Source organism: Palaemon carinicauda, chromosome 21 (assembly GCF_036898095.1).
Source record: "Palaemon carinicauda isolate YSFRI2023 chromosome 21, ASM3689809v2, whole genome shotgun sequence".
Taxonomy (NCBI): domain Eukaryota; kingdom Metazoa; phylum Arthropoda; class Malacostraca; order Decapoda; family Palaemonidae; genus Palaemon; species Palaemon carinicauda.
The window spans coordinates 86,439,474-86,457,709 of NC_090745.1; the positions used below are offsets into that span (position 1 = coordinate 86,439,474).

The 18,236-nt window shown below is 37.1% G+C and overlaps 1 protein-coding gene across 5 annotated transcripts in view; it reads left to right on the top strand.

Moving 5' to 3' along the window:
• Window positions 1-18,236, top strand: part of Opa1 (Opa1 mitochondrial dynamin like GTPase) — a 163,286-nt gene that overhangs the window by 100,893 nt on the left and 44,157 nt on the right. For all 5 annotated transcript variants that reach the window (XM_068345078.1, XM_068345080.1, XM_068345081.1 and 2 more), the window contains 5 exons: window positions 4,166-4,470; window positions 4,716-4,871; window positions 5,953-6,078; window positions 9,783-10,013; window positions 10,460-10,605. In XM_068345078.1, coding sequence (XP_068201179.1) covers window positions 4,166-4,470; window positions 4,716-4,871; window positions 5,953-6,078; window positions 9,783-10,013; window positions 10,460-10,605 — 964 coding nt within the window. The remainder of the gene's footprint in view (window positions 1-4,165; window positions 4,471-4,715; window positions 4,872-5,952; window positions 6,079-9,782; window positions 10,014-10,459; window positions 10,606-18,236) is intronic.

An 18,236-nucleotide genomic window follows, 5' to 3' on the forward strand; every position in this document is an offset into this window, starting at 1 on the left:
TCATTACAGCAACCAACCATATGTGTAAGGTGTTTAGTTGGATTTAAGGTTTAATTTTAATTCCTGCGAGTACTTTATGGAAAAGTATTTGTTACCTTGATATGTTTTCACTGATTGCCTGTTACTTCCCTCATTCAGCTAATTGATACACATCTCTTACTGCTGTTGTTATTGGCAGTGGACATTCCTTAGTCCAATTTAGTAATTTGTAAAGATTAATTATGTACTCATTGAAGTTTATAATTTCAAAGCAACAGCTATTCAGCCACTGATTTGCTATTTGACATTTAAGAAACAATGTGCTTGAATTGATACATGGTGTTTCTTTATATTTTATAGAATTATGGAATAATTTGGCAATTCTTTTGAAGTATAATAGAAATTTATGGAAAATAATGATAGTTGTACAGTGACTTGTCATGATCATTATCATTGGTACTTGAGAAGCTTATGACATTTTCCACATTTTATTTTACCCCATAATGTGCTTTGTATGAGGAAATATTCTTTTGAATTTTGGTTTTGGGTTTTTAGTAAATCTATGTATTGGAAGACGATTTTCCTACTGGAGAAGTTTTTGTTTTTTATAAGATATTTTGAATTTAAGAAATTTGTCAAAAGTTGAGTAGATATATCTCATCAATATAAATAGTTAAGGGAAAAATTAGCATTTAAAACCTTAGCTGTCTCTTTACTTTGTTTTATATCTAAGGTAGCTTTCTTGTATTCATTTATAATTATTGAAAAATATGAAGTAACTTTTAAAGCAAAAATAATCTTGCTAATGGAAGAATTTCATTCATGTACAGTCAGCCCTCCTCATCCACGGGTTCTTTCTTCACAATTTCGTTCTTTGAATAAAAAATCACATTCATGGGTTCATGAGTACTCTTGCTGGGCGACGATTTCAAACCGACCACACTCCATTGCCTCTGGCTTGCTTCGTGTCACTTACCTCTCTGTCCAGCACAACATCCCATCTCTCGCTGACTCGGCTTCACTCGTGCTTTGTGTCCTCGCGTGTACATCTCTCGCATCATCTCGGCGTATTTTGCTCGACTTTTGTATGTACTGAATGTTTTTTCCACACCTATACTTACGAGGGTAATGTACTGTAGATGTGTTATTCCCTACGGTACAGTACTGTGCAAGAGACGACGCATCAGGAGTTGCGTAATGCTTCAAGACTTTTGCGTAGAACTTAGTACCAAAATGGTTATTAGTCTTTGCATATAATATGTACACTTATTAATCTTAAATACAGTATCATTGTATACGTATTGTACTGTACAGAACAGTATTACATAATGTATAGTGTTGTTTATTAACTATACTCTACTGTACGTAAATTACTACTGTATTCTACAATACTGCACGTATGTAAATTTAGGCTACGGATGTGGTGAGTTGTCAAACAGTGCAATTTATCCGAACAAAAATGGCAAACACTTACTGTACAGTTAAGCTGTACTGTAGTGCTAGTACTATACATATATTACAGTAATATACTCTACAGTATCAGTGTTTTATTATTATTATTATTATTATTATTATTATTATTATTATTATTATTACTTGCCAAGCTACAACCCTAGTTGGAAAAGCAGGATGCTATAATCCCAGGGTCCCCAACGGAAAATAGGCAAGTGAGGAAAGGAAACAAGGAAAAATGAAATATTTTAATAACAGTAACATTGAAATAAATATTTCTTATATAAACTATAAAAACTTTTAACAAAACAAGAGGAAGAGAAATTAGATAGTGTGCCCTAATGTACCCTCAAGCAAGAGAACTCTAACTCAACAGTGGAAGACCATTGTACAGAGGCTATGGCACTACCCAAGACTAGAGAACAATGGTTTGATTTTGGAGTGTCCTTGTCCTAGAAGAGCTGCTTACCATAGCGAAAGAGTGTCTTCTACCCTTACCAAGAGGAAAATGGCCACTGAACAATTACAGCGCAGTAGTTAACCCCTTGGGTGAAGAAGAATTGTTTGGTAATCTCAGAGTTGTCAGGTTTGAGCACAGAGGAGAATCTGTAAAGAATATGCCAGACTATTCGGTGTATGTGTAGCCAAAGGGAAAGTGAAACTTGACCAGAGAGAAGGATCTAATGTAGTACTGTCTGGCAAGTCAAAGGACCCCATAACTCTCTACTGGTAGTGTCTCAATGGGTGGCTGGTGTCCAGTTAGATAGGAACAACAGTGTTTCGTTGTTGTAAGTGTCCCGATGGCTACTGTAGTGTTACGTACTTTAACACAGCCTTACCACGTCCGGTGTGTAGTGTGTATGTGTGCACATGTACTTTACACCTACTGAAATGTGTTCATTCATTTATACAATACTTATGTTGTGATAGAAACCAAGTAAAAACAATATAAGGCAGTACTTATTGTGTTAGTCGATTGCACATAGGCAATGGGCATTGAGTAGGTAGGGTTAGGAGTTGTCTCATCCTAGGGTAGCAACTATTAGAGGATTCTCAGTCTTCGCGCCTGTCTCTCGTACCGAACCCCCTCAAATAAGGAGGGCTGACTTTATTACAAAGTGAAGAATGTCTTTTTGTATAAACACACATGCAATATTTTGAAAGAACATGTCAGTTACACCTGTTGCCATACCAAACACACAGACATGATTGAAAAGTAAATTATAGTTAATTTCCTACTCTGGATATGATCCGTAATAGTTGAATGTATCTGCTTTGTTTGCTCTACTCTACTCATTTTTAATTTGCCTAATGCAATGGAAGAATTTACCCGTGTAATTTGCTTGTAATTAGATTTTGTTTAGTTACTAGTAAAAAAGCTTTGTTCTTCATTTACACTTAAGTTCTTGGTACCATCCCATAAAGATTGCTTATGAGACAAGTAGCATGTTTTTGCACAGTTACATAATGCCTTAGAGGCTGAACATTAACACAAATGTTCAATGGCTGATCCAGCTCTCTATCCTAAGACCAGGAAGTACCCATCAATGGGTACAGATAACTCTGCAAGTAGATCTATGGGGTCACAAAGGCAATAAGGTTATGAACTATAATAAAAACTCTCATGCTATTATATGAACATTAATGAAAACTATCATGCCATTAGCACATCTCAAACTAAGGCCCCCCAATATGCGAGTCTCAGAAGTTTCCACTGGGCTACCTCTTATCATGCATTTGTAATTGATATTGTGTTTTAGCATTATTGACTATTTTTCTTTATCTAGCAAGGAAGTCAGTAATGGTCTCAATCTTGAAATATGTATATGTCTTACCCATTATGAATTGGGGCACGAGCAAAGTTTTTCTTATCTCTGATATAAAAACTTTCTTGAAATATGCATTGACCAACTACATTATCTCTTCTGTTATTTTACATAGGCTACATATTTCTTCTATAGTGTTCAAGTTTGGCTTTTGTAAAACAAATTGTAATTCCTTGAGAAGATTTACTAATTTATCATGAATGTTAGCTTATTAATTATGTAAAAATTGGAAATGTGAAAGTAACTCGTGTTTACTTTCAACGTTTCCTGAAAGGAAACCAGCCACTTCAGAAGTACAGTAATTGGTACAGTACAAGGGGATGGCATGACTGAAACTGGAACTGGCTGTTAAGTGTTGTTCTTAGTTAAGGATTGTATGTTAAACTGAATAATTATAATAATCATGTTTTGATTGTCAAACAATTTCGTTATTTACAAGATATGTTGTATATGAGGTTTATGTAACTCTGTGATTACAGTGTTTCAGTATTGCCAGTTACACTACGCAGTATTAAGTAAGCATATGGATGCTTTAATTTGCTTGAAATCGTTGTTGCTATGTTAATCTGGCAATTATCCACTGTAATTCTTGTTGTTACATGTGGTTATACAAAGAAGTAAATATTTATACCATTCTCTCTCTCTCTCTCTCTCTCTCTCTCTCTCTCTCTCTCTCTCTCTCTCTCTCTCTCTCTCTCTCTCTCTTTATGTATGCTTTGTGAACTAAAGCTTATGTCCATTGTATAGAGTTTTATAGATGTTATGATTTTAACCATTTTTTGAGTTTAGTCTGATTTATTTTCATAAAGACCCTGAGCTTATAATACAGTGCTGTACTGTATTTGTTTATTTTGACATTTCATTTGATACTTAAATAGTCGAATGATATTCATAACTTTTTTCCTCAGAAAATATCCGAGAAAAATACGAAGGCTTACAGGAAGAGCTAATGCAGGTACAGCTAAAATATCAAAAAGAAGTGGAGAGATTGGAAAAAGAAAATAAAGAGCTACGTAAATCGTTAATGCTTAAGGCTGGTGATACTTTAGCTCAAAGGAAGATAAAAAAGTCCCTTATAGATATGTACAGTGAAGTTTTAGATGAACTCTGTGATTATGACAGCAGTTATGATACTCAGGATCATCTGCCAAGGGTAGTGGTTGTTGGGGACCAGAGTTCGGGAAAAACTTCTGTTTTGGAAATGGTAGCCCAGGTAAATATTTTTGTACTGTACAGTATTCGTTTTTTGTATAATTCTACACAATTCATTGAAATTTAAGATGATTAATAATCTTGTATTTTAATTATTGTATTTAATGGTTTTCATGGCATAGCTCGTAATTCATTAAAATTTATATATCTTATGCATTACTTTTTTGTGAACATTGAAGTAATGTCTACCTTTACATGTACTGTATGATTGTTTGGTGTCCTTTTGTTTACCTTGAACCTTTACAGGCCAGAATCTTTCCTCGTGGTGCGGGAGAGATGATGACAAGAGCTCCTGTAATGGTCACGCTAAGTGAAGGTCCATATCACATTGCATCATTTAAAGATTCAACAAGGGAATTTGATCTTACTAAAGAGTCAGAATTAGCAGAATTGAGAAAGGAGGTGAGTTATATCTTTGAATTGAAGACAACACAATATAGTTTCTCTGTCTTTAGGAGTTTGATGCAAACCTCAAAATGTTTTAAACTTTTTTGAGACTACATATGCTTATATCAACTCCTTTGAAATCTGACTGTAGCTCCTAAACTAAATGATTTCCTTGAAAAAGTAATTTGTTATTAAATTTAGAAGTGCCAAGTTCACAACCTCAGAATAATATGTTAAAAATAATAATTCCTCATTGCTGCGTGCCTTCTGTTGAATTACCACTATATTGCCACCCACTTACTATGTCCAGATCAGTCAGTGAAGAACAACGATTGCATAGTAAGTATCATAATAAAGAATGTGATTCTGATTATTTCAGGAGTGCCTATGTTCACTTGTGTACCTCTTTATCTTCCTTTTATTTGTGTGTATTATTAACAGCAGTGGAGAATGATTTATGGTTCATTTTAATGTATAATTACATTTCAATCTTACACCTATTTTACCTTAAATGTAGACAAATGCTTTTTTTGTGGGACACAGGTTGCCATTGCTCAGTGTGTGCTCTATGCCAGGACACACTTTGTTACTTTTTCTTTTCTCTTTCATAATTGTGCACTTCTTGAAAAAGATAATTCAATATATAACTTGAAATTATTAGGCAAGGCCAATAATAAGATGCAAGCAATAGAAGAGATGCTTTGGTAGGACTGCTGATTTCGGTAAGTGTTTCTAATTCAGTCTGCGAGTGTTGTGGTTTCAGTCAAGGGAGTTGTTGATGAAGCAGTAGCTAATTACACAATTTGTTTTATTTTTCGTGTATAAATTAAACAATTTTTAGATGAAATAAGCTGCAGTTTTTTTTTAAAATGTGTTAGTCAGAAATGACATATAATTACTGTACAATTCAGACTTATTGTACAGTAATTATCCTTTTTCTTTGGTAATATTAATATAGTGGCTGGTATTAAAGCCATTAAGAGTTTGCTTTCATTTGTTTTTGCCAAAACATGATACAGATGTGAATTTGTGTGAAGACATTCAGTAATATATGCTTTTTGTAATGTTTTCCCCTAAATGCAAATTAATATTTCAGGTGGAGTTGAGAATGAGGAACAGTGTACGATCTGGAAGAACAGTGAGTCACGAAGTTATATCCATGAGTGTCAAAGGTCCTGGTCTTCAAAGAATGGTTCTGGTTGACTTGCCTGGGATTATAAGTGTATGTGTTTTTGGATTTATCTTAGATCTTTATATTTATTTTTGTGGTAGAATATAAAATTTGTTGTAAAAGAAAATTATACAGATTATGGAGCTCTTACATATGACATCTTGGGAATGTATTCTTTTTGTAGAAATGTTTGACTTTTGTAAATATTACTTCTACAACTATTATTTTATAAAGTAACTTTTAATATAATTTCTTAAATTTAAGCTTTAAATATTTATGTAATTCCTTAACACCATTTTCCAGATAACTATAACTGTTCAAAGAATTCACTGTCATATTTAAAATGGTTAATCTCATTACAAACCCATTACTTATAATCTATGTACTTACATTGCATGTTTTCAAATACTCAGATGCATGAAGTTTGTCTTTTATGTGGTCTGTATGTATTGACAGGTATCCTCCAAGTCTTCCGTAAGAAACAACATTCTTTCATATGAGCACTTGCCATCAGTCATGTACTAAAAAGTCAAAACAAATTACCCTAGCTCAACAGGAATTATGCGATTTGCTTGATGCTCTGTATGTCACTCTGTCATGCTTGCTCAGAGGACAAATAAGTGTTGGGAAGAGAGGTGGGACTTTAATCTTATGATTAAGGGCATTGTTTATTGAATATGTTGATAGCCTCTAAAAAAATCATGGATTGCAGTAAACGACTTGATTACCAGAAAATGCCACTAATTCCATAGGTAAGGCCCTCTGTCAGGCTAACTCTAGTATTGAAACTTCTGATAGATAAAATACTTGAATATCACATCCATAGAGAAAAAGGAAGAACACAGTACATAATGTACCTTGGAGGAAAACTGGCTCAAGCTGAGTTATGCAAATTGTGGCATTAATTTCTTGGAGTTGCTTGTCATAATTAGGTCAGGTCAGTCCAGTTGAGCTGAGGATGCTAATTTTGACTTATTAGTAGAGTACAGGGCAACGAATGATATATACAGTACTCATAATTATCAAGTTGTATCGAATAGATTATTTTTACAGTATGCATATACCGTATTTCCCGTGTCATATGACGCTACAAGTGTCAAGACGCACTCTTAGATTAGCAAAGCAGTTTTTGGATAAAAAGAAACCAAGTATTTTACAAGTTATTTTTACATCAATTCCTAGTCAGTGGCTCTAGTGTGAGTTTTGTCTGCCATTGTAAATTTTCAGATTTTGAGTGTATTAAAAATGATTTAAGTTTATATTAATTAGCTGCACCCCACTTATCCCAGTTTTATTACATATGCATATAAGAAACTGCTAAACTAGTTGTAGTTGCCATCACAAATACCCATTAGGTGTTTCAGGTGTTGTTTACATGAAAGTAGTGTTGCCAAATGTTCTTGATCAAATATTGGTAAAGAAGTAAAATTCCAGTAATATTTCCCAAATTCCTCATATACCCTACACATTTTTGCACAAAATTAATCACTGATCAAAGAAGTCTGTAGAAATTCCTCTAGGTGGAATACTTGTGCTACTCTAGGTCTAGTTACTATTCTGCTAACTCTGTAACATTGCACTCAACTAACAGTGAGATTTTTTTTCCAAGGTTGAATTCAGCAACTGTCTGTTTGTATTATTTTGGTACTCAGGCAACAAAGTCATTATCAAAGTATTGCTTTATTACAAAATATAAAAAAAAATACGAGGGTCTGCTAGTAGGCACTAGGTGGCATGTTTGCTTGTAGAAGGAGATGGGCGAGTCAACAGCTGATTACCAAAACAAACAAACAACTTGCTACTGTACTTCATTAAGGGTATCAGTGGCCTAGTAAATAGCCATATTTTGTCACACAGCCATTTTCTGTTTTTTTAATTTTTACGCTGTAAAAGGTCTGGTCCATTGCCAGACGAAAGATTGTCATTTAGAAGCCTCCTTATAGGCTAAAAAGGCAATTTCCTCCATGCTTATATAGCCAGAATTTTCTTATCTCGGCCATAGCGACAACTGAAATCATAATTTCATGAGAAAAATTGTCAATACTTATGTTTATGTTCATATTTTATTGTTTTCCGCATGATACGTTGGGCAACAATAACAATGTGTGAGAGAACGTGTTCCAATTGGTAAGCAACCTTTGAGCACAATATTGGCTATATTGTTAGCTTATTGATACCATACCATAGGGACTCTGCAGAGTATGGGTATAAAACTATCCATAACAAAGAAAAACAGAGAAAGAGGATGTCTGGAAAAAAATAAAAAAAAAAAACTCAGAGATGGTGACGACTACAAACCAGAAACCAGCTGCCTTTTAAAGTAGCTGAACCTGGCAACAATGAGTAATTGACAACCATGAACCCCCCCCCCCCCCTTAAGCTTTTGTCATTGATTTTAGCCTAGTATAAGAGGGGATAATATATGTTTAGAAAGATAAAGGACTAGGAGCCTTGTAGCAATCACCTAAGAGCTCTATCAGTGAATGTAAGTAAAAAAAAATCTTTAAATTAGTTTTTCTCAAAACATTCTTTTTTTAATTTCAAATTCTATCTACTTCGTTAGTTTTAAGGATATTCTAGAGATTCAAAACCATTTATAATACCTGATTGCAGTGTATTTCAAGCTATAATTTTTGAATTTCATCTTTTTTTTATGTATGTATTACTGTAAAACTTTTATTTAAAAAAAAAATACATTTCAGTGCTTTGCAAAGTTGTTTGAATTCTATATATCTTATACTTGCTCATAAATAGATATTTTTTTCCAAAAATGTGGGAGAAGATAGATTTTGAAAAACAATTAAAAAAAAATCTATAAAAAAAATATTTGCTCGATTCAAGTAAAATTTGGGGAAAGAGTTTGTTATAAACACAATCAAACTCTGTGAATCCCAAAGGTGTAGCTCAAAACCAATTTTCATGCCTGCCGATATCCTTAAACAAAGCGTAATATAAAATATGAATTTATTTACAGTATTACATATGAATGATAATTGTATGTTTATATTTTATGTCTGGTGAGTGAAAGTGCTTGTATGTCATTACCTGTAGTTTAGTTGGGTGTTTGAGGGCTGTCAAACTCCTATTCAACTTTTTCTTAGTGTTAAGACTCAAGAGTGATTTTTGGGGGCTGACCACTATGGGGACATTACTATGAATCACTAAAGGTTAGACAGTAACTTTCATAGGTTGAATCACACGCGGCTCCTTCTTCTTCTCTTTAATTTCCTCTCAGAAAACCACAAACTTTATAAACAATAACATTTAAAATCATCAGAGAAGATAACGTTCACTGATCTCAAATAAACTAAGAATAATGTCTTATAATTTGTGTGTACTATCAGCAATTAATTAAGGATCAAATCATTAAAATATATAGAAATAAATACAAGAGACTGTGAGCGAAATAATTTTGGAACGCCAACTTAGAAACTACTGAAAGAAAATGGTTAACAGCAAATTACTAAAGGCATGACTAAAATGAATGACTAATTCTGTACAACATGATATTAATATTTGATAGGGGCATTTTTCATGAAAAAAGTTGCGTCTTATAACGCGGGAAGTACGGTATTTGATATCTGATCTTCTGGTAATCAGAAATTAACATCATTATAATACTGTATATGTAACTTGAATATGAGGGTTAAAAGAATTAGAAAAATTTTTAGCTCGAGAGAAAGTAATAATTTTTAAATATTGATAAATATTACTTATAAAATCGGTTATGTAATGTCTTGATTTCTGTACTTCAGACGGTGACTGTAGACCTTGCTGCTGATACCCGTGATGCCATTCGAGCAATTTCACAACAGTATATGTCAAATCCCAATGCAATTATTTTGTGCATTCAAGATGGATCAGTTGATGCTGAACGGTCTAATGTGACAGATTTGGTCAGCCAAATGGATCCTCAAGGGAAGAGAACCATATTTGTTTTGACAAAGGTTGATCTTGCTGAAGAGAACTTGGCTAAGCCTGATAGGGTAAGATTGTGTAGTGGTTATACCATATATTGTAAGATTTACTTCCATTTATGTTCTGCATCACAAATTTAAGAAGCTGTCTTCAAGAATACATATTGAATGCTAATCTTTTATAGGTTTTATATGTCTCTGTTTGAATCAACTTAAGAAACTGTCTATTGTATTTCATAACAAAATTGTTTTTTGGGAATAGAATTTTTTTGTAGCTTTCTTTTAGTTTTATCTTTTTACTGATCAACTTTAGACGTAGGGTGTGTTATTAGATCTATATCTAGATTGCTTTGCATTTAATTCTTTGAAATGAAAAATGAGATGTTAAGTCAGTGTAATGCATAGAGGGAGTAAATTTGTAATGCTAATAAATTAACATCAAAGTGAAATTATGTTTAAACGAGAGCTCTTTCCAATGTTGGATCAATGTTTATATGTAGTTTTTACTTTTCTAGATTAGGAAGATTCTTTCTGGGAAGCTCTTTCCTATGAAGGCATTAGGATACTTTGCTGTGGTCACTGGTAGAGGGAGCAAAGAAGATTCTATTCAAGAAATAAAGGATTATGAAGAATCCTTTTTCAGAACTTCAAAAATATTCAAGTAAGAACTCCTTTTTTTTTTTTTTTTACATTGGTATATAGAGGTTGAAATTTGAGCTCTATTAAACTTTAGTTTTATAATTTATCATGAAGAAAATTATTCTCAATACCCCTTAACATAATTGCTAAATGGAATTTTATTATCCATGTATAATTTGTGTTCTAATATATAGTGTATATTATTTCCATGAACCTCCCTTAGTGTTTGCATTGCTTGTCTCTTGAAGCTCGTTAAATTTTAACATATACCATAGAAAAATAGAAATAAATTTTGACATTTACCTTAGAAAAATAAAAAAAAAATCCTGTTTTCTTCTAGGAAATTCTATAGAAACTCACCGATTACTATAGTTTACGCCAGTGACGTCACTCCTTTATAGCACCTGTTGTTATTAAGTCCAACATGTTTTTTCTCGTATTTACCCTTGGATTTATCATTATTTTATAATCGATGGCCGATTCCTAAGATACCCCATCGAAGTTAAGTACTTTATCCATGAGTTTTAGCGAGATTGGGCAGTGTAACCTCTGTTTTTATTAATTGAGAAGTGTTTATATGAACGGCGTCCCCGTTGTTACCGTTCATGGTTCGGCTCTGCCCTTTTTCTCGTTAGTTCGTCCGTCATTAATATTCGTTCGAACTTTTAGGAGTTTTTTCCTTACATTTATATAGTACACCGTCTTTATGCTTTCATCTAGCATTAATTTTATGTTATCCTATGATATCAGTGTTAGCGTTTCATCAAGGAGTAGGTTATGTTGGTATGCCTGCATTCGTGCATGTTGGTGGATAGCGTCACCATTGAGATTGTTTCGCTAGTTCTAGGAAGACGACCATCTCACTTATTATTATTAAACCTTTTAGTTTTACTACGCTCCACCTAGTTTTACATTTGGTTCAAGTGGGACTCTCGCGTTTTTGTTTTTGTTTTTACTGTTCGATCTACCGCTTCAGTAACTAGGTTGGTACCCCTGCTTTCCATCTGCTGATGGCCCTGCTTTCCATCTGCTGATGGCGTCATGCTTCCTCCCCTACCACTCGCCCGAGTCCCTCTCTCGCCATATTATTTCTGCATGCCTAACCTTACTTACGTGATTTCGCTTTTAATTCATTAATTATGTTTATGTATTTGTGCATTGATATTATATTTATTGCTTTACTCCGTTATGATCATATTTTTGGGATTTTCATGTCATGTTGAGGGGATCTCCAGTTGGTAGCCCTGTCTACCACTACGCACTGGTGATTCCCCGGTACCATACCCCCCCCCCACAGGTTGGGGAGGCTATTCCATCCCCCCCCCTCCTCCAGTGTACACCCTTCCTCTCACTCGATGGTTGTTGGTTATGACATACGGGTCAAGTATGCTTGTTCCTCAGTCTTCCCTCAACGTTCCGACATATTGAGGACTGAGTGTACCCACGGGGTGTGACTTAGTCTCATTCATACCGGGCGTTTTTCGTCTCCCCCCCTCCCGTTGCCCCGATTGGTCATCGGTCGGGGGAGGGGGAGGGCCGGGACCACCGGGGACTATCACACGTGATTAGTCGGTATAACTGCACCTTGGTGTAACCTTTGGATTTAGCTATGGTTGTAAGACTGAGCACTTATATTAGGAGTGTCCCCACCTACGGTACCTCCTGCTATTATCGTCCGCATAGGACTTATTAATATCCCATATCATTATATTATATTCTACATGAATCATTACCTTCGTCCCGGTACCTCCGGTTGGGTAGTGGGGGTTCCATTGGCTCCCCCCGCGCTCTCCCGTTGTACCCTCCCGTCATCAGACATCGGAGCCTCCGGGCTCTTAAATACAAGATCTGTTGACACTGACACAGTTTTGATTAATATCCTTCCTCCGGGAGCCCTATTCAATTACAGACATTAGTTTTAGATCATAACTGGAGTTTTCTATTTATGTATTTTAAGGATGTATCTTAGGTTACTTTGAGTTTACTTTAAGTTACTTTAAGTTTACTTTAAGTTTACTTTAAGTTTACTTTACCAACCCTGTTCCCCGGCCCCGGGGGCCCCGGAACTAGTTATGATTATAATTATTCATCACTGTTTTTTGCATCCTTTTTCATCCCTTTTTATTTTATACCTCCATGGTAATGACGGGATGGTATATTCCTCGCTATGACAATATTATTTCATTGATAATCTTAACTTAGTACGGAATTGTTTCAACAATGTCTGTTAATTTTTATAATTTTTTCCCCGGTTACTATACCGGTTCAAAATTTTGTTCATAGCCTTTTGTCCCGATTTCATATCGGTTTATTTTCAGAATCCGGAACACCCGGATCTTTTTAGGTTATTAACCTATTATGGGATACTAACGTATCTGTATTTTATTCTATACTTCCCAAGTAGCGACGGGATAGTGTATTTCAAGCTATGACAATATTATTTCATTGATAACCTTAACTTATTACGGAATTGTTTTAGCAATGTCAGTTTTTTTATATTTTTGCCCCGGTTACTAAACCGGTCCTAGAGTTGTTCATAGCCTTTGGCCCGGTTTCATATCGGTCTACTTTAAGAATCCGGAACACCCGGATCTTTTTAGGTTATTAACCTATTATGGGATACTCACGTATCTGTATTTTATTCTATACTTCCCAAGTAGCGACGGGATAGTGTATTTCAAGCTATGACAATATTATTTCATTGATAACCTTAACTTATTACGGAATTGTTTTAACAATGTCAGTTTATTTATAAGTTTTTCCCCGGTTACTAAACCGGTCCTAGAGTTGTTCATAGCCTTTTGTCCCGGTTTCTTATCGGTCTACTTTAAGAATCCGGAACACCCAGATCCTTTTAGGTTACTAACCTATTATGGGACACTCGCGTATCTTTATTTTATTCTATACTTCCCAAGTAGCAACGGGATAGTATATTTCTCGCTATGACAATATTTTTTCATTGATAATCTTAACTTATTATGGAATTGTTTTAATAAAGTCAGTTAATTTATGATAAGTTTTTCCCCGGTTACTGTACCGATCTGAAATTTTGTTCATAGTCTTTTGTCCCGATTTCATATTGGTCTAATTCAAGAATTCGGAGCATCCGGATCTCTTTAGGTTACTGAACTGCTATGGGATACTTATGTATCTTTATGTTATTCTATACTTCCCCAGTACTGACGGGATAGTATATTTCGCGCTATGACAATATTATTTCATTGATAATCTTCACCTTTTATGGAATTATTTTGACAATGTCAGTTAATTTATGAAAAGTTTTCTCCCCGGTTATTATACCGGTCCGAAATTTGGTTCATAGCCTTTTGTCCCGGTTTCATACCGGTCTATTTTAAGAATTCGGAACACCCGGATCTTTTTGGGTTACTACCCTACTATGGGACACTGTAGGTGCCCCTGTCGTTACTATCTATAATTATAACTTCGGATATAATATTTTGGGATTTTCATTTTATTTCCTTTGTGATTGATCGATTTAAACATTTATTCTCGATCTATTTATTTTACATTCCCAACGGAGTTACCTTGTTCATTAGTAACGATATACCCTCTTTCGGAGCTCGCAGTCTTCCATGACTTCTACCTTGGCGACTCTTTAGATCTGGGTTGGCGGGTTTGCCTGGAGTGTCAGGGCAAAGAGACCCTGTGTCTCTTCTTTTTAGGGTTTTCAAGGAAGCACGTGGCTGATGTCGGGCCACGTCCCGTTGTCCCTAAAGTTAAAGCTACCTGCCAGCCCCTACCAAAGACTCACAGGTCTTCCAAATCACCAAACCAGTTAAGACTTCTCTTGGGTCGAGAGCGAAGCCCGGCCTGAAACCTACGACCCCGGAGGCTCCCTTCGATCCGCCAGCCCTTTCAAGATTGATGCATGGCCTCTCGTGGCATGGTTAGTTTCAACCTGACCTTTCATTAGAAGAGGCCAGCGACCAATCCCAGGGATGAGGTAGAAATTTATTTCTATTTGAACACGATGTTGTGTTGATATTTATCCATATATATACATATATATATAATTTACGGACCTCTGTAGCTCACTGGCTCAAACCTCGTGTCACATACCGAGTCACCACGAATTATATGATGAAAGATTCCTGGTACCTCTGTGAACTTGACAATTGAATGGAATTATTGCCCTTTAGGGGGAAGAGAGAGAGTGCTAAACCAGATAGCCTCATACAGGGTCTCATTTGTTATGGGCTACCTCAACAGCACAATATATCATCCCGGATGCCTCTAAGCTCCCGGAATTCGTTGAAAGCAATCCGTGGAAGGCGGCCTTGCACTCTCCCTTCAAAGATGGTATGTTAACCATCGAAGGGTTTGGCACCCGGACTGTAGAAGATTTTGAATTCTACCCGCCGGGTCAACAGTTCCCTCTCTCTGGTTTCGCATTCCTTACCGAGGAGACACTCGTAAGGTTTGACAAGGTCCCCAAAGAAACCAAAATGTTCCCAAAGGGGCAGGCTCAGTCCACCTGGGTCCGGCCCTTAAACGAGTGGGAGTGTGTTAACACTACGTTAACACCTCACAAGAGCCCGTACACGATGTTTCTAGTGGAGGAGTAAACCCCTACTCCGTGTGTCACTAAGATATCGGACCTTGCTCAGCAGGCAATAAACGAGGACAAGCCGTTACCGCAGCTGAAAGAAACGCATCCGACTTCCCTCCTGTCCCCGGGGGATTACGATTGCTGGACTAACGCCCCGGCGACCTTCACATCGGGTAAATTAAGCGCTGACTGTGCTTCCATTCAGTTCAGTGAGTGGCTACCCAGGCTTCCGGAATCCCTGATATGCCTCGAGTTCGAAGCCTGTATGCGCCTGAGTAGACCTATCAACTCGGCTACAATGGCAGAAAAGACCTCTTTAATGTATGAAGAAGAACCACCTTTTAAGGTCTTGACGAAATCATTACTTCAAACCTTACTGTCTGATTCCTACGACTTCTTTGCGTCCCAAGTAGCAACTACCTCCTATGCTACTTCCCCAGCCCTTAGGCCCACCTTTGAAACTCAGGGTGCTTTCCAGGGTTACCAGCGCGCCAGAGGCGCTAGCTCGAGAGGAACTTTTTGCAACAGCTACTCTCGAGGCCGAGGAGGTAAATCCGCAGCAAATCATTGGGAATTCTCATGTAGGGGGAAGACTTTACATCTTCCGGAACCGTTGAACGTTCAACATTTGGGCTTTCAGCATAATTTCCAAAAGATCTGGGGTGGAGTTGGATAGAAAGGCCCCCTCCACCAACCATTTTTCATCAACATCCAACGGAAGAGCTAGTCTTATATGAAAACGATCTATTGCTAAAGGAAGCAATAAAGAAAGTAAATCGCTTGTAATTTCAGGATCACTTGTTCAGCGGGCCAAAGAAAGACTCAGAATAGCGAAGAGTAATCCTGGACCTGTCGTTTCTGAATTCTTACATTCAATGCGACAAGTTTCACATGCTGACCATCTCTCAGGTGCGGACCTTGCTTCTCTGTGGGGCCGTCACCTCCTCTATGGATCTTGCAGACGTTTGCTATCATGTTCCGAAAGCAAGGCATTTTCGTCCGTTTCTAGGCTTCAACTAGGCAACTGCCTCACAGCAACTACAGAGTGATATCCTCTTACAACAGTTTTGGTTCCAAATCAACTTCGAGAAGTCTCGTTTGGTCCCGAAGACAAGTTTCAATGGTTAGGATTCAATGAATTCTATGCTCCCACACACTGTCTCCCAACAGCCAAGAGGAACGATATAGCAAACACAATACGTTTTCTCAAAGACAAATTGTCTTCCAGGAGAAATCAAGAGAGAATTCTGGGTGCCCTCCAGTTTGCCTCAGTAACAGATATACTACTGAAGGCCAGACTGAAAGATTTAAGCCGAGTATGGTACTCCAGGAAAACGAGTAATATCGAGACAAAGGGCTCGACTCCAACCAATTCTGAAGAAAAGACTTCAACCATGGACAAGGTCAAAATCTGGCAAATCCGTTTCCTTACAATATCCACCCCCAAGCTGGTCATTTACACAGACGCCTACTTAACAGGCGGGGGGGGGGATACTTTCAGTACAAGAAAGTCCTGGGACTCTGGTCGACAATATTCCGCCAACTTCATATCAATGTTTTAGAGGCCCTGGCGGTATTTTTGACCTTGAGCAACCAGCTCCAGCCAAAAACCAAGATATCAGGTTTCTTCTAGATAGATAGTGGCGGACGCACTTTTGAGGACAACTCCGCTGGAGTCGGAGTGGTCACTAGACCCAAAGTCCTTCAGTTGGATTCCTTCTTAGGTTCCGGATCTCCAGATAGATCTGTTTGCAACAGAGTCCTGCTACAAACTAGAGTGCTACGTAGCTCCCAGCCGGATCCTCGGGCTTACGCCACAGACGCAATATCATTAGTCTGGAACATTTGGGAGAGAATTTACCTATTCCCACCAATAAATCTGTCGATGAAAATGTTAGACAAGCTCAGGACTTTCAAAGGCCAAGTGGCTCTAGTAGCCCCCATCTGGCCCAAGAACAACGGGTTTCCCATTCTGGTGGAACCGGGTCTCCACCTCGACAGATCCCCAATCCAATGCTAACACAAGCAGTACAACTCGCAGTGTGTTAGCTTCCTCAAGTTCGGAATGCCCTACCTTTATGGACTTTATGAAATTTGCAGCTCAAGAGGTGCAGATATTGATCCTCAAATACGTTATTTTTAGAATCAGATAAGAGGGGATCCACCCTTCGACAGTATGATTCGGCTGTTATGAAACTTGCCAGTTTTTAAGGGACTCAAAGGTTGAGACGATGACTATGAATCTGACAGTAACCTTCTTCAGAATTTTATTTGAATCAGACTTAGCGACTTGTACTATTACCACAAGTTAAGTCAGCCTTGAAGGTTTTACAATTGGTTTTAATATTGCCCTTACAGATTCATACTTCTCATCCATCCCGAGAACCTGCGCCAGATTGAAACCAGTTTCCTGGTTTCTGAATGACGTACTTAAGTTGGCTTCAGACACTCTTAACGAGACTTGCCATTATATTCCATTGGTTAGGAAATCCTTGTTCTTAATGAACCTGACTTCTGGCGCCAGAATATCAAGCTTTCAGCCTTGTCTAGAGATCCAGGTCATATTGAATTTCTCTCGTCAGGGGAAGTACTCCTTTCCCCTGACAAAAGGTTTTTAGCGAAAATGAGGACCCCAGGACAGACGGTTCCCCTGGAAGATTGTCCCACTTCCGCAGGACCCATCTTTATGTCCAGTAAACACACTGGAAGCCTACTTAAACATATCTCCCGTTCAGTCCTCAGGGCCCTTACCCATTAGAGATGGTGAGGAACCATCATCCTGAAAGGACTCAGACAGCAGATCCTGCATTTCATTAACGGGCTACCTAGAATCATTCCCACATCACTCCCTCACGTCCATGATATATGAGCTGTAGCTACCTCAGTTAATTACTATGAACTTCACTGGACTTACTAAATATACAGGCTGGAAGTCTCCAACAGTATTTAAACGCCACTGCTTAGAACCTCTGGAAGCCTTATATTTGCTACAGTGGCAGCAGGGAATGTGATTCCTCCTGAACATAGTGAACCTTAATCAACTATGTCTTGCTATCCTCTTACCTGTTATTTTGAATTTTATT